General features: G+C 41.3%; 1 protein-coding gene across 2 annotated transcripts; it reads left to right on the forward strand.

The window, feature by feature from the left end:
• On the forward strand, positions 1–24,706 carry S100PBP (S100P binding protein). Of its 2 annotated transcripts, XM_069068128.1 has the most exons (8): positions 1–160; positions 1,991–2,042; positions 5,131–5,251; positions 5,447–6,315; positions 6,596–6,684; positions 8,174–8,277; positions 20,290–20,389; positions 23,371–24,706. In XM_069068128.1, exons 4-8 carry the CDS (start codon positions 5,449–5,451, stop codon positions 23,519–23,521), a joined length of 1,311 nt encoding a protein of 436 aa, XP_068924229.1. In that variant the 5' UTR covers positions 1–160; positions 1,991–2,042; positions 5,131–5,251; positions 5,447–5,448; the 3' UTR covers positions 23,522–24,706. The 2 variants fall into 2 exon arrangements, with proteins under 2 accessions (XP_068924229.1, XP_068924228.1); XM_069068127.1 differs by lacking the exon at positions 1,991–2,042.
• The last annotated feature ends 439 nt before the right edge of the window (positions 24,707–25,145 follow it).

The raw sequence follows: 25,145 nt of genomic DNA on the forward strand, positions 1-25,145 counted from the left end.
GCCGCAGCTCGTCTTCCCTGCCCTTGGCGCCTCCATCCCCACCCCCTCACCGGCGTTGGCCTAGGGGTTACCTAGCGGGTGGGCGAGGCCGGGGCTCGGGCGAGCGTAAGATGGCGCCGCGGCCTATGTGAACCCAGCTTGCCCGCCCCGGCTTCGTGAGGTGAAGAGCGGCGAGGGGGTGCTGGCCCCCGGGGCCGGGGGGGAGGAGGCAGCGCCCCGCGGTCCGGGGGCCTCTGTGGAACCTGGCGGGGGGCGGGAGCGGGAGGCCCCCGGGGAGGCGGGGGATAGGGAGCAACCCGGGGCCAGTTTGAACCCCTCGGGGAGAGGGAAGATGCCCCTGCCCTCTTTATCCGCCAAAGATAGCGGCTGAAACCCCAGGCTCCTTCCTGCCTCCTAAAGGTGGAGCGAGGATGCCCCTGCCTTTTCCCAGAGCTGGGGGGCTGATGCCCCTGCCCACACCCCTCCCCCCAGCTGGAGGGGCTGATGCCCCTGCCTTTTCCCAAAACTGGGAGGCTGATACCCCTTCCCACCAGCCCCTCCTCCATAGCTGGGGGGGTGATGTCCCTGCCTGTCCGCCTCCCCCCTCTCCAGCTGGAGGGGCTGATGCTCCTGCCTTTTCCCAGAGCTAGGAGGCTGATGCCCCTTCCCGCCAGCCTCCCCAGCAGAGTTGGGGGGCTGATGCCCCTCCTTCCCCCCAGCTGGAGGGGCTGATGCCCTTGCCCTCTTTACTCTGTAGAGATAGGCAGCTGATGTCCCAGGCTCCTTTCTGCCTCCTAGAGGTGGGGGGCTGATGCCCTTACCTGCCTTCTCTCCTAGAAATGGTGGGGCTCATATCTCAGGCTCCTCCAGCTTCCCAGAGGTGGGGGCCTAATGGGCCTGCCTGCCTTCACCCCTAGAGCTGCAGGCCAATGTCCTAGGCCCCTGCCTGATGTCTCCTGCCTCTGGCTGCCCCTGGGGTTGGAGAGGCTGTTGTCCCTACTGCTCCCAGAATTGAGTGAGAGGTTGATGCCCCAAGCCCCATTCCATCCCCAGAAAGGAGTGGTTATTTTTTTTTTTTGACTAGTACATCTCTCAAGGTGGGGAGTGTGTGTGTATCTTTGATGCCTTGTCCCCCCTTCCCTTCCAACCACATAGAGTGTATGCATCATTAGGGTACTGTGGAAAGATCACTGGCTCTGGAATCTAGAGGATTTGGGTTCAAATCCTGCCTCTTGAGATTTAGTTCAGATGTGATCTCGGACAAGTCACCTAACCTGGGGTTCTGGGTATTAGCTTCCTCATCTGTAAAATGATGGGGATGAACTAGAATCAGGGGTGGGGAACCTGTGGCCTTGAAGCCATATGGCCTTATAGGTCCTTGGGTGGGACATTCTTACTGAGTCTAAGTTTTACAGAACAAATCCTTCCATTAAAGGGATTTGTTCTGTGATGTTTGGAGTTAGTCAAAGGGCCACACTTGAGGACCTAGAGGGCCACATGCGGCCTTGAGGTCAAAGATTCCTCACCCCTGGGATAGTCTCTAAGCTTCTAGCTCTAGCTTCATGAGTAAGCCATGTAGGGAGGTGGACTGGAACCCTTCTTTGGTCTGTGGTTGCTTTGGGAGAAGTGGTTCATGTCTTCTTTGTCTATCCTTGGTTAGGTTAGTCTGCTCTTCAAGACCTAGAAGTGTAATAATGGCCTTTGATATAGTTCACAGTGGGAATTTTGAGCAGGAAGATACCTTCCCTAGACCTCAGATAGTGGAAGAAGCACTGAACTTGATCTCCTGAGCTACAGCTTAATAGTCCTGATTGCCAGTGACTTGTCGTAGGGCCACCTTTAAGTGGATCTCTTCTTGCCTCTTAAGTGTATAATTTGAAGTTGAGACTAGTTGTGTGCCCTTGGGTAAGTCATTATTTCTCGAGTTTCTTTTCTATAAAATAGGGTAATGCTTAGGAATGTAGGATTTTAGAGCCAGAAGGGACCTTAGTTCAATTTTTTCATTTTACAGGTGAGGAAAATGAGGTCCAGCTATGTTAAATGAATTGCCCAACATCACACAGGTAGTAACTGTATAATCTACCCCACAAGAATTGTAAGCATTAGATGAGTTAGCATTTGTAAACTGCGGGATAAAGCATTCATTTCTTTAAAAAATATTTTTATTGGTTGGTTTTGTTTTGACACAACAGTCTTAACCTCCCAGTTCCCCCTAACAGTTAAACAAAAGTATGATAGTAATTGTCACTGACAGTATATAGATAGATCACTTTTCACTTTTGTAGTTTATTACTGTTAACAGAAAGAAAAGGTGTGTCTTTTAACCTTAATAATTTGGTACCAATATTATCTATTGAATTTAGCCTGAATTTTGTTGCTTTTTAGCAGTGACCTAACATTGCTATAGGCATTGTGTGTTTTCTTATTGGCTCTGAAAGCATTAATTTATTTTAAAAGTTTTAATAATTCCTTTTTTTTTTACATCTGTCATTTCATCATGTAAATTTCATCTGTAAAATGAGATTAGATAAATAGCCCCCAAAGGTCCCTTCCAGCTCTAACTCTATGGTGCCTTCCCCCTCACTGAGTCCTCCTTTGTAACAACAAAAAAGTTAAGCAAAACTGACAAAATGTCCATGTTTCAAAGCATCACATTTCAAGTACATGCTGTGGGACAGCTTTTTTGTTTATTTGTTTTTGATAAGGATGGAAGATGTGTCAGAAATCGAACTTGATGAATGTGTTATCAAGTCAAAGAGGTTAGAAATCTGTGCTGTAACTCTATGTAGGCCAGTCTGGAAGCCTTGCAGTGTGTGAGAACAATGACCTGTTACTTTTGGTTCTGCTCTTCCCTTGGCCACTCCTGTCGGTTCATTGGCTTAGCTTTTGCCAGCAATCTGATAGCCCTTCTAATAAGTGGGGTTTTGGTGTGTCAGGTGCTACATTGTTTTGGTTCCCTAGATAAAAACCATCTTTGTGCTCTAAAGCAGTGGGCGAAATTTCTGAAGTAGGATAAAAATAGAAAAGGAACCTGTTTCTGAGGTTCCATTTGGGAGGCTGTGGAACAGAGAGAGGGGGTGGCAGATTGAAGTGTTGAGATGGGGGTGGACAGGTGGCAAGTGAAGGGACAGAATAGGGTCACAGAAGTGATTGGAAGCAGAGTAAAATGAAAGGCAGAATTCTGGGAATGGGAGGAGTCTTCCCTTTTCCAGAAAGATTTATAAACAAGACTTTACCCATTTTCAGATGAAGGCTATTTACTTACTATTAAAAGCAGTTAATGTTTATAGTATCCCTGCATCTAGACACTGCAGAGAAAGGCAGGGAGGGAAGTACTGCAGTTGTCTTATCCTTCACCCCTTTGCTTTTATTTGTAGACCTTTCACTTGAATTTAGTAGCTTGCATTTGTATAGTTCATCACAACTTACAAGGTGTTTTTTTTTTTAACATTCATTATCTTGTTGCTTCCAACAATAATCTAGTGAAGTATGGATGATTTTCCTGTTTCATAAGTGAGCTGGAAATTGGGGCTGTAGTTAAATGTTATGAGTAAGAGTTATAATAGTGAATAATAGAAATAGGACAGGGACCCAAGTCTTCTATTATACCACCTTGTCTCAATGACTTTGCAGCTTGAGTAGTGGGCTTATAGGTACACTAAACTAGGGTACAAATGTCTCAGTGTTGTGAAGCCGGTAATTGTCCACTGGCAAAACTTGTCCGCTACCCCCTCTTCCTTTGAAAATGGTAATCAAATCAGTAGTGCCATTGCTGCTGGAAGGAGGAGTGTCACCTAGTTCCTGGGTGCTTTCTCTCATCATCCCCGTGACATACAAGGGCAGGGGTTCTCACACTTTTGTACTTGTTTTCCCAATGCCTGGCATGCAGTAGGCCCTTAATAAATGCTTTAAATCATTCCCCAAACATTTTCCTTTTCTAGAGTTTCCTAAGGCTGTTGGAAATGGGCAAAGGAGAGAAGGGATTTTAGAATTCAGAATGGAATCCTTAGGTTGTTGTATAAGGCCTCTTGAAAGCTTTCTTTAGGAAAACTCCTCTGTTCTCCTTGATACAGCATTTTCTCAGTAATTCTAGCTGAAGCGGGAAGATAGTAGATGTGCTGTTCTATCCCCTCAAATTCCTATTAATATCTCTTTGCTATGAAATTTGTCTACCAATATATTTTAAATAATTTCTCCCAGTTGGTTTTTTTATGAACTTTGGGGGGAGCAGTTCATGCCATTCTCCTCGTAGTTAGGGCCATAGGGAGAGTACTAGGGAGGGAGATAAACTGGTGCCCTAATTATTTTGACCAAAGGGCGAACGTTTTCTAGAAATTACATGTGATTGACCTTATTAATATATTCCTTCCACTTGTCCTTGCCCTGTTTCAAAGTTTTCATTTGCATTAATATTCAAAGGACTTGAACCAGGATCTTTTCATCATCAGGCCATCAGTATTCTTTTCACTATTGCCATCCCACCATAGCTCCTTAAGAAGCAATGGATTGGGCGGCCAGGTGGCTCAGCGAGTAAGAGCACTGGTTCCAGTGTTGGGACGACCTGGAGATCGAATCTCGGGCTCAGACACTCAGCACCACACCCAGAAATAACTGGCTGGGTAACCTTGAGCAAGTTACTTAACCCCGATTGCTTTAAAAAAAAAAAAAAAGAAGCAATGGATTAACTACTTTGAAAAAGAGGATTCTGGGGGGCGGCCAGGTAGCACAGTGAGTAAGAGCACTGGCTCCGGTGTCGGGATGACCTAGGGATCCAATCCGGGCTTGGATACTCAGCACCACACCCAGAAATAACTGGCCGTGTAACCTTGAGGAAGTTACTTAACCCCGATTGCTTTAAAAAAAAAAAAAAAGGATTCTGTTGGGGAGAGTAAGGGTTTGTTGGGACAGTGATAAGAATTTTTTAAAGATCAATAAATAAAACATTTTTGATAAAGCAAGTGTAATGAATAGTCTAGAGCCTTAGTTATATAACTCTTTCTTAAAGGCCTTTCTTGTTTTCTTGACCCCCAAATCAAACTTTTTGGTGTTCTCTATCAGGATCAAAATGAATAAAGTACAGCATTGTTGCCTATTATAATTAACTCGGGTGAAAGTGATGAGAAGATCCTTTAATTTTCTTTGTGTCTGCAGGAAGGTGGGAGTCAGTCATTTTGACACCTCCTGAAAGGAACATCCAGCAGCTGAAACCTACTTCCAATTGATCTCGTGGCAGAAGCAGAGAGATTGTTGATTGCTTCAGCAGTTCCACACAGTATGGAAGACTGTCCTTTATACTGTTCTGCTCTTAACTTAGTGCATGGTCTTAAAGTTCTATTTAATGATAAGATTCCCAGGGTGAAAGGGCTTTAGACATGTCAGAGAAGATGCTGTTTCTGTGTAAATAGTGTTTGAATTGGCATAATAGTATTCCCTTATTTGTCTAAAATGCTGCCTCTTGCTTCCCCAGATATGACCTGCTTTCTAGAGTCCTCTAGTGGTTTTGATGCAGGGTCTGAGCAGACTGAAATCACCTCTCTCCTACCTAAAGACAGTGCTCCAGTCTCATCCTGGGGTAGGTTTGGGCAGGATGAAGATGGACTAGATGACTCCTTATTGGAGCTCTCTGAGGGAGAAGAGGATGATGGTCACTTCAGTTACACGGAAGAAGAGATTCAGGAGCTCTTGAAGGATGATGACTCACTGAATGAACAGTCTATGGGAGATTTACAGAAAGATTCAGGTGGTGAAACTGAGAAATTGGGGAGCTCTAGTTATGCTTCACTTGACTCTCCCCAAGATATAAATGTACTCTGCAGCTTGGGACCCATGGCGGGGCCCAATAGGATCTATAAACTACCTCAGGTAAATACTTCAACTAGTCATGCACCCACTCTGACCAAATCACCTAGCAGAAGACATTTTGTGCAAGAAAAAAGTCTCTTGAAAATAACTGTTGTCCCACCCTTTAATACAACAGTTTGTGATGATGTGCTTGGTCCAGAGAAGACTGAGTTTTCTTCCAAAGATGGATCCAGTAATGCAGACTGTTTGGGATCTCCCTCCTTTCTGGAGGAGGATGTGAGTAAAGATCTTGGCCAGAACGGTGGTAGACTTTGCACTAAAGAAACCAACTCCCCTTGTTCTGTCTGGAAAGGGTCTCAGCCTAGCCCTCAGCAGGGGGCTCCTAGAGCAGGTGATCCTAGTTGTGAGGAGTCTGTACCCGTGGGTTCTTTGACCTTGGAACAGCCTCAAAGACCGGAGGTGGCACTGTCTTCAGGGAATGGTGAACACAAATTAGGTGACACATCTAGGTTTCCAGCTGTTCAGCCAACCAAAGTAAGCACAGTCTTGAATTTCTTTGCATATTGGGAAAATTGATTGCTGTGTTTCCCTTTTCCTTGGACTTTTAGCTTGTCTTGACCTTGTTCTCCGGTTTAGGCCAGATTTGGGAATGTATTACAAATCCTCATGGACATAGATTAATAACAATGCCTCTTAAGCCCTTGCCAGTATCTAGGACATTATTACCAAAAGGCTTTTGTTATCATTTGATTTTGCTTTTACTAAGTTCTAATTTGACGTTTTCCTCCTTTCTGTATTTTTATTTTAATGAAAGCCGGTTAGACTAGACCAGGATTCTGAGAAGAAGGAAGGGTGTGAGAGAAGATTAGGCAGAGTCATTCCACTTCTACAGGCCAAAGCAAGGTAATATAACAAAGTCTAATCTGAAGTATGTGATGCCTAAAGGGATGTTTCCCCCCTTCCCCCCATTCTCAGCATCTCTGTCCCACCGTCCTTTCTATTGTTTCTTGCTCCCCTTACAATTTAAAGGGAAATCTGGTCATAGTAAAAGGTTTGAATAGTAATGGAGAACCTGAAAGAAGTGATAACTGGTTTGGGAGGGTGGGATGTAAAAAAAATATTCATTCTCCTGCAGAGGCCAGCCTGACTGTTGTAACTGAATGAGGCTTTGGCAAATACCTTAGTAGTGGAAAAGACACTGGACCTGGGCATCAGAAACTGGGGTTCAGGTTCTGCCTTTGCTCTTTGTGTGACAAAGGGCAAGTTGCTTTGTCTTCTCTAGACTCTCATTTCCTCACAGTCATCATAGCTGACATTTGAATGTTTTAAGGTTTGCAAAACACTTATGTTAGCTCATTTGATCCTCACAACTTTGTGAGATAAGAACTCCCGGTATTACCATCCTCACTTTATAGATGAGAAAGTTGAGTCTCAGAAACATCAAATTGACTTTGGCAATCACTCAAATGGTAAGTGTCAGAGGCTGAATTTGAGCCCTGGTCTCTCCGGACTCTAAATTCAGCATTCCTTCTAACATACCATATTTCCTCTTCTACTTTAAAATCATTAGGTTGGAAAATCTTTAAGGTGCCTTTATCTGTAAAGCCTTAGAGATATAGGGGCCTTTCCCAGTCCATATCCTCCTTTTCCAGGAGATGGCAGTATTAGCCCAGTTTATTTCAGTACAGCCGAGGTATCAGTATAAACTGTCAGCTTGATTTCTAAAACTATAAAGTCTCAAAGCAATTTCTTTGCGTGTTAACCTTTTCTGTGTTGATGGAAGCTTGTGATTTGGTTCTGTCAGCATAGCAAGATCATGTGCCAAGCAATCACTTTGAGAATTTGAACATTTTTTAGGGAAGAGGTAGAAAGTTTTTGCGTGTTGTTTTTTTGGTCAGGAGGAAGAGGTTAGCAACAATCACAGTGTTCCGCCTTACCTAGTTTAAAAGTCATTTGATAACCTATCACTTTATATGCATGGGAAGATGTTTTTCTTACAGCTCAGTCATTTATATTTTCAGGAATCTTGGGTTCTTTTTCCATTTTAAATCCCATTTTGATGAAGTCCCTTGAGATTTCTAAACTAGCATCAAATCATTCAGTGGATATGAAACTCTTTTTCTAGAACTTGAATGTTCTTCCTTTCTTTTGTTAGTCCTGGTGAAAAGTTACCAAGTCATTCATGTACATTTGTTTTATTTAAAATTCCAACCTCAAGAAATGCATAGCATGCTGCTAAGATCAATACTGTCTTCTGTTATAAGACCCAAAGAGAACATTGCTTTGGGATGCTAGTTGGACTAGATAGTTACTAGTTTGCCTGACTTCTTCTGTATGTTAAGATGAAACTTATGAACTGTTTTTTTTTTTTTCTTGCTTTGCTTTTTTTAAGGAGTAAGATTCAGACATTTTCGAAAGCTGAGCTGGAACAGAAGAAGCAACTTTATCTTCAGAATGTCATTGCTCACTTAAAAAACCCTCTGGAATATAACCAAGGTAAATAGGAATGGGGTGGGAAAGGTGCTGGGTTCTTTTTTTTTTAATTCAATTTTTAATTTATTAATTTGTTTGTTTCCTTTTAGTTTACAGGATTCAATTCCACAATTCCTTGAATTTCACATTTTGTCCCCCTCCTTCCCCTCCCCCCCCCCCATGGCGTCTTATAATCAAGTATAGGATCTGTAAATACTTTCACATTATACAATGGTCAGGTTATAAGGATGGATTGTACCAGCTGGAATGAAAAATGGTAAAGAGGACATAAAATCAAATAAGAGAACGAAAAAGATCAGGTATTTTGCTTCCACCTGGATATAAATTTAGTTCTTTCTAGTTTTTTCTCTGGATGCACGTTTTTCTCTCCATCATGCTTTTTATTCAGTCCTGTGTAGCTTAGACTAGTGGGGCTGATTAATTTTAATTTGTTGAAGTTTACCCACAGGCTAGAACATTTAAAAAATACTTCACCTAAGATTGTCTTGATAGTAACTTTGTTAACCAGCATTGGAGGGAAAACAATGCTTTCAGTGCCAGTAAATGGACATTGCCTTTTTGTGGTCATTAATCAATGCAGACAGCATTCAGTAAAGTTGATGATAACAGGAATTGTTATATAATAGTGATATAACACTTTATAGTTTCCGAAGTAACCTTTGCTTATACTCTCTCATTTGATCCCAACAGCAACTCTGTGAGATAAACAAGGCAGCTGATGCTAACCACATTTTACAGATGAGAAAACAAGCTTAGAGAAGGAAATGGATTGATTTAAGATCAGATGGTTAGTAAATGTCAGAGCTAAGATTAGAGCCCAGGCCGTGTGGTCCTCTCCCCACAGCCTCTGAGCACTGTGTTGTAGTCATATGGTTTTGTGGATAGAAGTCCTCCTAGGAGTAGATGACTAGGTGCTGTTTAGCATAGTGTTCCATGGGCATCATGGTACTTAATGAACTGGTTTTCCTTTTCTGGTTTGCCTGCATTGCAAATGCCATCTACCTTGTGGGCACGAAAGTTAAATAAAACTCTTGGAGGAAGCAGAAGCAGTGGGGAAGGGACAGACTTTGACTCAATGCAAGGACAAACCTCTTACCATTTATAGCTGTCCTGAAGAGAGAGCTGCCTGGAGAAGAAGGGGGTTCTGAATAACTGGAGCTTGTCAAGCAAGGCTGGGGGGAGTGCTGGTCAGGGGTGTTATAGAGGAGAATTCCTCTTTCCTGTATAGTTGGGATTAGAACTCTTGAAGAGCCTTTCTACTTCAGAGCCTGTAATTAGGCAAAAGGATGTGAATAATTTTCCAGGCCCTTTGAGCTGAGCACTTCCCGTTCTTGTTCATTGAAATATGTTGCAAGCTCACAGGGCTAGACTCAGGCTGGAGGCCAAAAGAGGCAGTGCTCCCAGTGCTATTCACTCTTAAGTGTTGTCTAATGGAAAAATGATGGGGAATAGGGGCCTGTTGGGGCCAAGCTGAAGGACCGTATGTTAAAAAGCTGCTGTCAGATACATTGTCATAAAGATGAAACTGTATTTTTCCTTTTAAAATAAGTTTTATTGATGTTTCTTTTTTACCTCATCACTTCCTCAGAATTCCTTCCCCCACGCCGACAGGAGAAAAAGTACAGTTAAGTGAAACCAATGAACGCATTGGTAGTCTGAGTGTGTGCCATTCTTTTTCCATTAGCCTTGCAGCTCTTACAATGAAAGAGTTTAGGGAGGGAGTGTAATAGTTGAGCTGCCTGTCACTTAGAAGCCATACTCCATATCAACAACTATATATCCATGGACTTCTTTCTGGTTTATGAATGTAACAAACAACACAGTGAGTTCTGCTTGTTGTAAAGTAATCTCTGATCTTTTCCTCCTTCCTCTCAAATTTTAAATACAAAATGTTGGATGTTTAATGCATCATATAGTTCCCTTTGATGTATTAGCCTGCAGGATGAAAAGCAAGCTTTCTGAGGGAAGAGGAAAAAATACATAATAAACAGACTTAATTGTCATCTTTTATGTAACATCGACAAATATTTGAGGATCTACCATGTGTAGGACCTTGTGCTAGGTGTTGTGGATAAAAAGAGGTGGGAAAGAAAGCCCTTACAGTCTAGTTGAGATGGGACATAGGGATGTATGGCATCTTTGTACAGGTGTATGGAAAGAAATAATATGAGATTGTTTTGTTCTTTAAATGGTACTGAAATCAGTAGTGCAGATAAGTGCTGTGAAGATCAGAGGAGAGAGAGAGATCACTTTGGACCAGGGATCACAATACCCATGTATTGCCATAGTCAGATAAGTCACCTAGTGGTTATTTTTGTACTTAGCTGAACCTTAAGGTGCTTTGACAGTAAACACTGTTTCGACACACTGGACTTAGTAGAGTCAGTTTCATCATTCACCCAAAGGCAACAAGAAGCATTTTGTGGGACACTTGACCATCTGACCTTGCACTGCTATGATGAACATAAAGAAAAAAAGACTGCTGTGAAGATAATTGCAGCTTATGTGCTATCTGTTGCAGAGGATGGAGAAGTAAAGAAATTCTATGAAGAACTCGTTAAGAATCTCTATATCATTAATATAGACCTAAATTTTCAATGGCTTCAGTGTAAAACTGAGTGCAGGGGGGAAGATGGTAGAAAAATATGTTGGGAAATATGATCTAGGATTAAGAAAGTTAGCCTATAGATTCTTGAGAAGCCTATGTCTGAATATCAAGAAAATATTGGCAAGCCACTGGATGTGGCCAGCACCAACCATCACAAAAGTTTAATTTCATTATATCTTAACAGGAAATAACTGGTTCCTGATAACAGTTATTTTTGAGTCAGTTGTAGGTTCAGACTATTGACTAATTGGACCAAAGATCAAAATCAACACCAAACTAGAAGAAAGCACGAAGACAAGAAAGTATTATGTAGTCCCGACAATGCTAACCTGAGCTCTATTGATGTTGAAAAATGAAAAATGGATAAAAGTAAAGACATTGACCTAGATTTTCACAGTTTCTTACAGAAGTTTAACAGAAAGCACACTTCTGTAGTCACACTGAGGAGATCAGAGTGGTTCAGGAGGTGCCCCAGCCAGCTTACACTTGTTCTTTGTGTCAGATGAAGAGTCATGGGAGCCCAGGATAATACCTGTCTAGAATGCAGATTCACTTGTAAAACATGACACTGGAGAACAGGGGAAGATCATGAGCACTAGTGAAGCCGTGTGGTGAGGAAGGCTTGGCATGAAACCCAGGTACATGATGTGATCCCAAGAACATGTATGAATGAAATGCAAGGAAAACAAACTGATGAAAACTGAAATGTCTTGTCACTGATGATTGTGGAGGGCCCCCTCTCCTTCCCCCCTTCACACTTCAGTACCTGATATGAGGAACTGAAAACGGTACTGAAGTCAGGGAGAGTGGTACTTCAGGTCAGATACACACAGAAGGTAGCCTTGCAGAAGGCGATGTGGTTGTAGAAGCATTGAAGGAGAAATTTTCAAGGTATCTAAAAAGACGGAGCTATTAAATGATGGGAGGGGGATAATTACAAATAGTATTTTTCTGTGAAAAGCTGATCAAGAGGACATCAGAGGGGCGGCCAGGTAGCGCAGCGAGTAAGAGCACCGGCTCCAGTGTCTGGATGATCTGGGGATCAAATCCGGGCTCAGATACTCAGCACCACACCCAGAAATAACTGGCCATGTAACCTTGAGCAAATTACTTAACCCCGATTGCTTTAAAAAAAAAAAAAGAGGACATCAGCAACTACTAACCCCCTATGCCTACTTCTTAAAATCTTTATGAGAGGATCTGCTAAGTGGCACAGTGGATTGAGCACCAGCCCTCAGGTCAGGAAGACCTGAGTTCAAATGCAGCCTGAGACACTTATCTGTGAGCCTGGGCAAGTCATTTAACCCCGATTGCCTCCAAAAAAAAAAAGTCTTTATGACAGTGATCTACACATTTCAAGGATATACTGGGTGAAAATGAGAAGATAAAAAGCTGGCTTTTATACCTCACATCAGTCATCTATGATCATGTTGATGTCAGCTTTCTGGGTAGTGCAGAGGCCTGCAGTTTCAAATTAGCTAGTGAGATTGGGGAGAAAGTACCAGCACTCACATCTTCATCTTCAGGTTTCAGCACTTCCAGGTTAGTGAGGAGGAAGGAAGCTGGTAGTTCCCCCCAAGATGGCTCACAAGCATTCTCTTTTTGAACAAAAAGAAAAGGTCTCCCTTGAGCAAGTTACTTAACCCCAATTGCTTTAAAAAAAAAATTATTGAAAAGAAAGGGGCGGCCAGGTGGCTCAGCGAGTAAGAGCATAGGCCCCAGTGTTGGGATAACCTGGGGGATTGAATCTGGGCTCAGATACCTAGCACCACACCCAGAAATAACTGGCCGTGTAACCTTGAGCAAGTTACTTAACCCCAATTGCTTTAAAAAAAAATTATTGAAAAAGAAAAGGTCCCATCTCTGATGCTCTGACACATCCTAGAGATTTTTCAGTTTTCTGATTCTCAGAGATTTTAGTGTAGAGAAGACTCTTCCTTATCTCCTCCTAGGATGCGAAACTGAGATTCCATAAAAAATTGTGACTTAGACTGAATTTGGCTTTATCATAATTGGAGGAACATACCTTCCCAGGAGTTTAAGGGTGTAGGGCAAAAAAATGAAATTGTAAGTCAAATGCTTAGGTAAGCAGAAAAGAAGCAAAGTATCCTAAGGAGTTTTTCTCTCTGACAAGCTTTTCTGTTGCCAAGGGTCTGGCCTTAAAGTTTATTCATTAGTGAAGAATGATGGAGCCTTTATTTTATCTCTCACTTGATTTTTTTCTAGCAAACAATGTCGATTTGCTTGCTAGGATAGCATTTGCCGCTTCAAAGTTCTTTACTAACAGGCATATCCTTTTATGTATGTTTTGGAAAGTGGTATAGGATTATAGAGGTTATACATTATGGAATTCCTTGCAGTAGTTACTGTTTTATTGGGCCTGCCACAATGCTGGATTGGCACGCTACTAAAACCCTTCATTTTTTTTCCCACAGAAACTTGTCAAGCCATGTCTCTTCTATGTTGGACTAGTGAGGTTGATTTTTTTTCTTAAACAAATGTGTTTTATTAGTGCTTTTTCTTTTATGTTGGTATTGCTTCCCAGTGATCCTCCTTCAAGCCGCTTTTGTTATGAGTAAATACAGCTAAGCCAGGCCACTTAGACCATATGTAGTAGTGTCTACCTCATTTTGTAGCTGAAGTCTACCACCTCTTCCCTGAGAAGAGGGAGGCATGCTGCACTTGCACTGTCAGTATCCTAAGGGAAGGCCCTGGCATGGCTTAGACTAGAGTTCTGATGGTATCTTTCTCTTTTAAAAAAAAAATTAATTAGTTTTTAGATTGCAACATGCACTTGCATAAATTTTCTCTACCTCCCTCCCCAAGACAGCATGCAATCTGATATAGGCTCTACATATTCTTTCTTATTAAACTTAGTCATGTTGTATAGAAGAATTAGAATGAATGGCAGAAACCATGAGAAAGAAAAAACAAAACAAAAGAGAACAAATAGTATGCTTTGATCTGCGTCCAGGCTCCCCTATTTTTCCCTCTGGATGGGCATGACATTTTCCATAATGCATCTTTTGGAGTTGTCTTAGATCCTTGCATTGCTGAGAAGAGCTAAGTCTATAAAAGTCAGTCACTGCACAGTATGGCTGGTTCTGCTCACGTCACTCAGCATCAGTTCATTGATGGTATCTCTTTACAGAGTTTTCCTTATTTTTTTGGTGGTCACTGTATAGATTGTTCTGGTTCTGCTTATTTTCCTCTGCTTCAGTTCATACAAGTTAAATGGTTTTTTTGAACCCAAGTATAAGACTTTACATTTATTTATCTGAAATTTCATCTTATACCCATCCTTCTAATCTGTCAAGATCTTTTTTTTGGATGCTTAATTTATTATCCATCATGTTAGCGGTCTCTCTCAACTTTGTTTCATCTGCATATCTGATAAGCTTGCTATCTATACGTTCATCTGAGTCATTGTTAAAAATGTTAAACAACATAGGGCTAAAGACAGATCCTTGGGCTGTTTGATTGAGAGATTAACTTCCAGTTTGATGTTGAGCTATTAATGACTAGTTTTTGGATCTGGCCATTCATTTATATGGTGAGTTTGACCAGGTTTATGGGTGACTGTTGATTACATCAGGCCACAAGACTTTCTCAATGAAATCCACAGCCACTCAAGAGATGGGCCAATAGTCTCCACTGGAGAAACCAGATGGATTGTTTATTGCCAGACTATCACCTGCCTTTGGACTGGGTGCTCATTGAGAGAGTCCATAAGCACCTGTGTCCTGGACAGGTACTGTAGATTGCAGTGGACTGGGCCTAGAATTAAATAGGACGAAAAGAGCTGGCTAGATTGCATTTGAGAAATTGCGCAGTACTTCCCACGATCCCAAGATGTTCTTTGACACATGAATCTATCCTTTGTATTAGCAGTAGTCTTTAAGTAATGTGTGATTGAGAATCACAGAATATCACAGACTCTGAAGAATGAGTTGTGGCTGACCCAGAGATATATGGTGGGAATAAGAAGGCTTCAACCTGTTAACAGTGATGACTTCATTTAAATGGTGTGAGGGATGTGATCAAGTAAAGAGGTCGCTCTCCTTGTATAACAAGAGCAAGAGAAGAACAGGTGGACGTCCCAAGTGTTGCACTAATATCCATGGAATACCAGTAGACCCAGAGGGAAGGCCTCAAGTGGGGTTGATCTTCTCTGCATTGGATGAGAAGGTATTGGGTGGGCTGTGGTCTGCACTATGAGGGAGAAATCCCACTGAAGTTAAATAGATGTATTTACATCAAGCTTGGTTTCATAAAATTGCCTTGGATTCATAAGATTCCACATAGAAAAAGTTTTGCTGGCTTTCATTGGGTACACTGTACTGCTGGCTAAGAACCCATCATCCCTATATTCTATACAGAGGTAAATGACATAAGCAAAGACTTAGGGATGGGAATTCACTTGGTGTGAAGAATTTACTTGAATCAGAGGGTTCTGTAAGGAGCTAGTAAGAGGGAAAGATAGAGAGGTCATTTGGATACAGATTTCGGAGGATCTTGAGTGCCAGCCAGGCAAAAAGAGCTTAGACTTTTGTTTATATAGGCAATAGGGAGTGAAAGATTTTAAAAATAATAGAGTTTACATCACCTCCAGTTCAGAATATATTTCTCCTTCCCTGCCTCCTCCTATCAAGTGAGCCGCACTAGTAGATTTTGAACCAGAGGATTGAAATTTAACTACTATTAGTCTGTCGTTTAGTAGAATATTTGTATTTTTTAGTTTTCAGAGTACTATAAATGCCCTTTTTTTTAGAAATTTATTTTGTTTTTACAACATTTATTTCCAGATATATCCCTCCTTTCTCCCTTCAGCGAACTTTTCTTAGTAATAAAAATTCAAAAGATAGAGGGGGAAGAAGCATTTTAGTAAATCCAAACAGTATTTTGACTGCAAGTGGCTGGTTATTCCATGTACATAATGCGCCACCTCTGCAGTGAAGGGAGGGAGGTGCATCTTCTCTGCCTTTTTTGATCAGGTTTGGTCACTAAGATTACACAGCCTTCAGTTTCGTTTGTTGGGGTCATTGTAGTTTTGTTTTACTTCACCCTGCTTTAGCTTATATGTTTTCCTGTGTTTCTTTGAATTTTTCCTATTCATAATGTCTTACAGCATAGTGCATAATATTCTGCTAACATTTATGTACTACAATTTATTTAGCTCCTTACCCATTAATGGGCACCAACTTTTCTCCCATTCTTTACTACGACAAAAAGTGCTACTGAGAATATTTTTGGTATATAGAATACCTTTCGCTCTTTGATTCTCTTGGGGTATATGTCTAGCAGTGGTGAAAACCTTTAACATCTATTTTTGTCAAATTTGGCTAAGGATCAAAAAAATTCTTATCCGATAACCTGTTTAATTTTAACCTACCTGATTCTAGTGCTGATCAATAGTTAAACAGAACCTTCCCTTGTAGGTGGCTATTGTTACCTCTCCTCTCATTCATTATGTAACATCTAAAAGGAATAATTGCCTCTCTCTAACTAATTCTAAAGTCCCTTGCAAAGTGACTTGACTTCCCACCATTACCAGAATTGTTCTCTCCAAAGTTTAAAAAAAATGACTTTATTATAGCAGCCTTTCTCAGTTTTCATTCTAGTTGACCTTTCTCTAGCATTTGTCGTTATTGACCATTCTCCCCTGTGACTTTTTCTTCTTTTGCTTGTGTGACACTATACTCTCCGAATTTTCATATCCTTTTGACAATTCCATCTGTCTCTTTCAGAGGCTCTTCCCACATCCTAACTGTGAACCTCCCCCAAAGAACTCTTCTTGGCTTTTTTCAGTTTCTATCGTCTCTCTTGGCAATCTTACCTCATTTTATGCCTTCAATCATCTATTCTGTTTGGTTAACTTAAAGATCACTATACTCAGCCTCAAGCTCTTCCTTAAACTTTAGCGCTGTGTTTTCGACTACCTGCTGGACATTCCTGCCTGTTTGCTCTGCTAGCACCTCAAACTCAACATGTTGAAGTCATCCCTTTTCCTCTCTCACAAAAAGAAGCCAGCTTTGATGAACTTTGTTGAACTGAGTTGAATTCTTGGAAGTGGTGACTTCTATGCTAAGTGGTATAGGAAGAGAAGGATTCTGAAAGGTAGAGATAAAGGAGGTGTGCCATTCTGGCATGGAGTCTCGTACAAAGATGTGTTGGATTTAGAGGAGAGTTGGTAATCGAGTTGCACTGGGATATGGAGTCTGTGAATAGGTATGGTATGAGATCACACTGGAAGGTGGTGGGCAGTCAAATTGTGGAGGACCTGAAAGGACAGTCTGTGACACTTAGGTTGAAGCCAGCAGGGAGCCTCTGTGATCTGTGAACCACTGAAGCCTTCTGAGTAGTGAGGTTACACAGTTAGAAGTGTTCCTTAATAAGAGTATTTTGGCAGCTTTGTGGAAGGTGGATTGGAGGGGGGAAAGTCTGCAACTGGGGAGATCAATTAGGAGGCTATTATAATAGTCCAGGTGAACTAGGGGAGCAGCCTTATGAGCAAAGAAATAGATGGATGAAAGAGATTAGTGGAGGCAGGCTCAAAGCATAACTGATTGAATGTAGGGTAATATATACAAACTTTTCACCTTTGCCTTTCAAACTACCTGACTTCCTTCCAGCATTAGTCCATGTACCAAACCTTTCCTGATTCCCCTAGTGGTTGGTGCTCTCTTCCTCAAGTTATCATGCATATATTTAGCTGTTTACATGTTTTATCCTTTCTCCAGAAAAATGTATCCCAGAGGAAAGAGAATGGTTTTTTTGTTTGTTTTTTGCCTTATCTCTGTCTCCATTGCTTAGCACTGATACAATTACCACTGACATAGTAGACCTTAAAAAAATATTACTGGATCGTATTAATATTCAGAAGAGAGAAAGGAGTAATTGGAATTAGGTGAGTAGGAGGTATGAATTTGTTAGCCATAGGACTGAGAGAATGCCACTTGATCAGGGCTGCCATCTTCCAAGATCCTGTGATGATACTGGATGGCATCATTTTCCAGGGTTTGTTCTCTGAACACTGCAGAGCAAAGGTAGAAGAGGGGAGGGCTGGAGTTTATGTATAGGACATTCCCATGGAACAGACTGCCTCAGGAGGTGAGTGGTGCATTCTTCTTCCTTAGAAGTTTTCAAACAGATGCTAGGTGACCACTTGCTGGATGTCCTAGTGGGGATTCCTTTCATTTATGGATTAAAGTAGAAGACTTCACAAGGTCCCTCAGACTCTCAGATTCTGTGAATCAATCAGTCAGTCAATAAACTTTTTTTTACGTACCAACTTCATGCCAGGTCCTGTGCTAAGTGCTGAGTATACAAATATGTAAAAAGAAAGATAGTTCCTGCCCTCAGTGAGCTTATAATTTAATAGGGGAAGACAGTACACAAAAGGAGGCTGAAAAGGAGGAGGGGAGGAGAAGGTTCCAGAGTTAGGGCCTGGTGGAGAAATCGCAAAGTAGTGCAGTCAGGAGAGAAATTATCTATCTGAGCTCTCTCCTTGAATGAGAAATTTGAATTCATGGCCCGACCCTCCAGTCAGAGAAGCAGAGGGTAGCGATGAAGTAGAGTGTCAGGACTGACGAGATTTTAACAGGATGATGAGGGTGTCCCAGTAATGCCTGGGGCTTCTTGGGGCCTGGTGGAAAAGTCTGAGAGGTCCTGTGGGCCTGTTCTGTTACTGATGATGATGGGTAGAGTAAAAAGGCATTATTGTAGAGAATGAATGAGTTCAATTCTTGACACAGTCAATACTTGATTTTGTATAAGCATTAAGAAACAAAACAACCTAGAACAAATTGTATCTGATTCTCCTTTTATTTGTGGGTTATCTGTCTCCAACAAAGGCCTGGGCTTTTGTAGAACTTTTAGGTAGAGTTAGCTAGACAGTGGTTGAATATAATCATACTAGATAGAGGACAGATTCTTAAATTTATGGATTAATGGATTATCCTGTTTGACTGTACGTTCATCAGCCTGGTTGTATAAATTCCAACTACCAAACTTATGTCTCACTTTTATAGATAGGAAGGATTCCAGGGAGTCCCACCTTGGGTATAATGTGCTGAATGATCACCTCTATCTGCCAGGTGGTTCAAGTATCTTAGAATCCATTGTGTTAACTCTGCCATTCTTTCTTCCTTCTCTGTTTTGAAATGAATAAACTTCATCATGAGAGGTTTTCAGTGCATCCTTAGTCTCTGCTGCTGGGGTAATAAGGCTGAAGTACCAGGTGGTGAGAGATGAGTGGGCTAAGGGACATGCACTGCAGAGACAGCCTTGGAGCTGTCAATGGTTCCATTTTGAGACCTGGACACCAGGATGCATGTACTTTGCCAAACCTCCCTTGGTGAAGTTTTGGCAGGATCACTGCAATATGAAACCTTGGAAGAGTTGATATTTTTCCGAAAGGGCTATTTCTGCACAATTGGAAAGGCACAATTTGTAACCACATGCTTCAGAACAGATTCATTACAGAATCTGAGTTGGAAAGGACCTCAGAGTCCATCTATCCAATGTGTACCTGAATAAAAGGCCTCCCTTTAACGTACCCAACAAATCATTCCTCTTGTTCTCAAAGAGCTCCAGTGAGGGAGTGTGTACAAATGTCCAAGGCAGACTTTTGATGGCTCTTATTATTGGGAAGTTTCCCCTTACATTAGTTCTACATTTGTCTTTTTAGCCTGCGCTCTTTGTTCCTAGTTCTACACTCTGAGGCCACACAGAACAAGTCAACTTTCTCTTCCATGTGGCAGTACTTTAATTACTTTAAGGTAGCCATAATGTGCCTCCTCAGTTTTCTTTTCTTCAGGCTAAACATTCCCCATTCTCTCATCCAACCCATACAAACTTGAGGCCCTTCACCATCCTGGTTATCTTCTTCTGGATGCCCTCCAGCTCTGAATAGCCTTCGCAGAATGTGGCATCTAGAACTGAGTATAGTATTCCAGCTGTGTCCTGGCTTAGAGGATATTCCGTTTACATAATGACTTTTTCTTTTTTTTTCTTTTTGGAGGGGGGAAGGTAGGGCAATTGGGGTTGTGACTTGCCCAAGATCACATGGCTAGTTTTGTGTTAAGTGTCTGAGGTCGGATTTGAACTCAGGTCCTCCTGACTCCAAGGTCAGTGCTCTATTCACTGTCCCACCTAGCCACCCTGACTTATTCTTTCTAATGTATATTATGAAAGTCTCATAATCTGGGAAGTCACTTCTAAACTGTCAACTAAAAACTTTTTCTCCTCTTGGCTTATGATTTTCTTGTTTCCCTTGTGTCTGCATAAGCCTTATGATAATCCTGTGAAGTTGACTGTCCTTGGTGTAATACCTGGTTCCCACATACCTTCCTCTTGGATGATGTACCAAATAGGTGCCCCCAAATATTGACTTTTGTGCATCGTAGGTACCTTAGGCGAGTTATATGCTTTGATGGACCAAGTTGCCCATGTGGAATATCAAATGCAGAACCAGCGGTGGCAGCACCCGTCAGACCTCACCATGAGGTAAGTAAGAGATTTGAAGGAAGAGAAGAGGGGAACTTAGCTGCAAGCAGAGAATAATATGTCTTTTTAGGGTTATTAATTAATTTACTCGTAAGTATTGAAAGGTGGAGGAGACAGGAGTATAGATAGTCTGGTGGTCAAAGAATAGTTTCTGTCAGATTCGGTCATTTTGGTACCTGCCTATGACTGTGGCAGTGTTCCTGGAACATCTGTCACCATGTGTTAATATAAGCTCAAAATGAGTGTGCGATTTAGATATAAGGGGCTGATATAAGCAAATTAGAGAAGCATGGAAAAAATACCTGTCAGATCTATGGATAAGGGAAGACCAGACAAGATAGAGAGGATCATGGAAAATAAAATGGATGATGGTCACCTTAAGATTTTACACAAACAAAACCAGTCCAGCCAAAATGAGAAAGAAAGTAGGAAATTGGAGGGGTGTGTGTGTGTGTGTGTGTTTATAGCAGATTTCTCTAATAAAGGTCTCATTTCTCACATATATGGGGAACTGAGCCAAATTTCTAAAAATAAGACCTGTTGCCAACTGCCAAATGGTCAGAGGATAAGAACAGGCATTTTTCAAAAGAAATCAAAGCTCTCGATAGTCACGTGCTCTAAATCACTATTGAATAGAGAAACGCCAATTTAAACAACTCTGAGATATACCTCACATCCATCAGAAAAAAATTAAAAAAAATAAAGACTACCACAGGTCAGGAAATATGAGTGGTCTGGTCCCAAGTAATGTAAAAAGTACTGCCACATCCTGGCTTTTTGACATTAGACAAGTCCTTCAGTCTCAGGGCCCCAAGCAATTCTTTCATACTAAATGGGAGAGTAGTTGGTAATCTGTTGAGATGGCTTCTCCATCGGAAGGTCCTTACACATCTGGGCTCACAGACCCAGTCCCCCAAAAGGTAATAATTGCATTTTGCTAGATGAGCCTAGTGTTCCAGTCTGTTGAGATCTAAGCTGGAAGGGACCTTAGAGTTCATGTCATCTAGCAGACTGAGAGGCCATGTACTGGGTGACACAATCAGTTAATGGCAAAGCTGGGACTGGAGTCCTGATCTCTTGATCTCTGTTCCTTGTTCTTTGATGACTCTGGCCTTTGTCTGACACGAAAGGATTCCCTATGAGTAATATAGAAATAGCAATATTTGGATGGAGAAAAGGATCTTGGAAAGTTTTCAAGTTATTCAAATGTGCTTGATAGAATACACATTTAGAATTGAGAAGTTACTGCAATCCCCTCCCTCAGCCTCCTGTCTTAGAATGGGCCTAGTCTAGGCTGTGTGGTCATTCTTATTTTCCTTTTTCTTTATTCATTAATTCAGTAGACTTGTATCAATTCAGCTAACCAATTCTGGTTATTTCTTGCTCCTCATTAAATTGTACAGGCATACCCCATCATGCTTTATGCTGATTTGCTGGGCTTTTGGAGCATGAATGTAGCCACTTTCCTAATATCTTTATTTCTGAGTTTTATTATTTTGAATGAATCTTAATTTAAAAGACCTTGACCTAAGCCATTTCCTGATTCATATCTGTGCTCAACAGCTGTCCCAGAGCTTTTAGAAATCTAGAAAGATGCTCCAAAGTGGTTTCCTCAGCTGGGGTTGGTAGGTTTCTTCTTGATGAGCTGAATGGCATTGTGAATCTGTTGTTAATGTAAGAAGGAGAGTTTAGATTCGGGTGGTTGTAGTGGTAGTAAAAAGGAATGAACAGGAGAAGTTTAAGAAGGAAGCATTGATTGGATGGAGTACAGTGAGGAAGAGGCTGCAGAAACAATCCCATTGATTTGGAATGAGAGCATGTGGTGCTGCCTGCTAGCTTCGTCTCTTTAGGGCTTAGCTCCCTCATACATGAGGGGAGAATGTTCAGACTGGATCTCTAAAGTCTCTTTCAGCTTTAAAATCCTGTAAGCCCAGGCTGAAGATTTTGGATGCTGTTTGTCTGAAAGGATATTTTACTGTGCTTAGAGTTTTACTTTTAGATAGTAATTGTTCACCTTCCTTTTGTACCATATCACATACAAAACACTGCTTACAACAACACTAAGAAGTAGTAGTCTATATTACTACAATTTATAGATGAAGGCACAGAAAGTCAGATGAAATACTTGCCTCTTGTCACACATTGGCAAGTTAAAACTTAATTTGTTAGAACAGTAATTTGAACCCAGGTCTCTTGATTCCAAACCCAATGTTTTTTCCTTGATGTTACATATAATAGCTCACACTTATATTGCATTTTAAGGTTTTCTAAAACTCTTTCCATATACCATCCCTAATTCAAGTGCTGTCGTTGTTAAGGTAAGGCTTAGCTTAAATGACTTGGCTAAGGTCACGTAGCTAGTGGATGACTGATTAGGAACTGGGATCTAGATCTTCTGCTTTTTAAGTCAGAAATGTTCTTTCTCTTGTCACAGAAGGGCAATATAGGGCCTCTTTGCTTCAATCCAGTGAGTTGGCCAGTCCTTAAACCTGCATTGTAATGCTCATATGATGACTTACTTTCTCTGGGAAATTCTAATTTTAACTGTTATATCCTAAGCAACCTTCAGCTGTGTTAAGACAGTGAGGTCCTTTTGGAGGTATAGGGCTGATAGGAAGGATGAAATAGATAGCTGCTATAAATGTCCCTGAGATTTCTCTAAACTCTGTATTGGTTTCCACTATACGTAGTAAGTAAGAGCATCTGTATGTTTCTATAGCACCTATCACCATAATGCCTAGGTGCTAATTACATGGGAGAGAAAAGAGCTATCGTATTTACTATACAAGGATGAAAAACAGTAGTAAAAAATGGTGTTGGAAAGAGAAGTATTATCTCGTTGTAACAATTAAAATGTTTTCAGAGATTTTCCTGAACTAATGAGGTCTCTAAAATGACTGCTGGCCTTCTCTGCATGTAAACCTCCATACCAATGCACATCACTTTCACCATTTGTCTTTTCTGCTTTCTCTTCTTGGCAGAAACTACCCCCGATTCAGAGAGAAGCCCCTACAGAGGTACAGCCTGACTCAGTGGGTGGATAGGAACCTGAGAAGCCATCGTCGGTTCCAAGGCCTTGCTGATCAGTTCCAGCATAATCACACGCCAGTTGTCTCATCCCCCCACCTATGAAGGAGCCTGCCCTAAGCCACCCACCCTATCAGTACTCAGAGCAATTTTTGTTCCTTTCTGTTGCTTGGTAGATTTCTGAATAATTTTATTTTAATGAAAAAATTTTTTTAAAGACCTTATCACCTTTTGAAAGTGCCCATTCACAGACATTATCTATTTTGTATGAGGTCCTTTTTATTTTCTTTAGCCATAGTAAGGTGGTGTATTATTGTGTGTTTTTTTAAGAATTCATTTTGAATCAAAGCCAGCTGTTTCTGAAGAGCCTGTATCCGGCCAAAACACTCAGCCCAAAGCAGAGGTGACACCTCTTACCTTGCAGAGTAGGGATCCACTTCTGTCTAGAAAAGACCTTCTTAGATCATTTTAAAGGAGGCAGTACCAGCCCACAAGGAAGTGTATATTAGTTTTAGTTACTCTGCAACTAACAGACTGGATCAGTTTTTACTTTTTGAACTCAGAATACCTATCAGTATTTTGTAAGTGAGTGAACCCAGGGCATTTGAATTGAGTAAAGTAAGGCAGAAGTTCTATGGAAAGGATGTGATAGAGTGAATGTATGCACTCCCTCCTCCCCTTTCTGTACCTAATGCTGTTGTCTTATGGCTTTTCATTCCTCATTAAACAATTTCATTTTGCTTGCCAGTGTTTGCAGACTTCCTGCACCTACATCCTGTGACTAACTCTGGAATAATGACTGATCAATATCTTTGGACCCTGGCTGCATCCCCCTTCTTAAGGATTTTTTCCTTTTTTCCCTTATATAGTAGCTACCACCTAGGGCTTCTGCCTGGAGCATTCCTACAGCTTCCCTGCTGTCTTGTGGAAGGACTGCCTTGGAACCTTGACTGTATAAAACAGACTAGAAATGCAGATTGAGGGAAAGTTGCCAGTAGGTTTTTATTGTTCTCAGCTTTAAATACAAGCTGTTGTGCTGTTTACCTTGATTCCTTATCAAGAGGCCCCTGTGGGTGCTAATGTCTTTGTTACTAATTTAGGGCCTGGTGTGTCTGTCTGCCCTGGAGGGGAACTGGAGGTCTCAGGAAGCAGACACAGCTCTTCACTGTCCATAGAGACTCACTTTGGTGTTTACAAAAAAGTTTGAGCCTTCCCTTGTCCATCCATTTATAAAGAATCCACTTTGTGTAAGACATACAAAGACAAAATAAAAAGTTCCTTCCCTGTAAACATGGATTCATGATAATTTGGGGAAAGGGACATGAGTATAAACAACGGGTTGAAAAAAGGTTCAGCCAAACCAGCCAATACACTGACCACCTGATAGCATAGTGACATTCTCCCTGTGCTTCTCCTCTCTCGTTAGAGGAGGGGGATATTGCATGTAGATTTTCATATCAGAAGCCTCAAGCAGTATCTGATCTTAGGGTTCAGTGTTCTAGTTGACATAGACATGGTTTGGACAAGTGTCTTAATGAATAACTTAAGTTTGTTTCCTTCTTTTAATAATGGCTTATATTTATGTGGTGCCATCAAGTTTTCAAAGTGCATTATTATATATGTTGCCATCAGTGGAAGTAGATATTGTAGGTATTATTTGGATGAAGAAACAGGCTCAGAGTTGTGATGATTTGGCCTATGGTCACAGTAAGTTTCAGAACCTAGACTT

Source organism: Petaurus breviceps, unplaced genomic scaffold, assembly GCF_028583685.1.
Source record: "Petaurus breviceps papuanus isolate PSGF00001 unplaced genomic scaffold, PetGlider_PUasm1.0 90760, whole genome shotgun sequence".
NCBI lineage: Eukaryota > Metazoa > Chordata > Mammalia > Diprotodontia > Petauridae > Petaurus > Petaurus breviceps.

What these genes read in the sequence shown, in the direction of transcription:
- S100PBP (XM_069068128.1), top strand. Translation starts at nt 5,449, where the DNA reads ATGACCTGCTTTCTAGAGTCCTCTAGTGGTTTTGATGCAGGGTCTGAG. An exon ending in CAGCTGTTCAGCCAACCAAA is followed by an intron (nt 6,316 to 6,595) that starts GTAAGCACAGTC and finishes TTTTAATGAAAG; the next exon opens with CCGGTTAGACTAGACCAGGA. An exon ending in CCGTCAGACCTCACCATGAG is followed by an intron (nt 20,390 to 23,370) that starts GTAAGTAAGAGA and finishes TCTTCTTGGCAG; the next exon opens with AAACTACCCCCGATTCAGAG.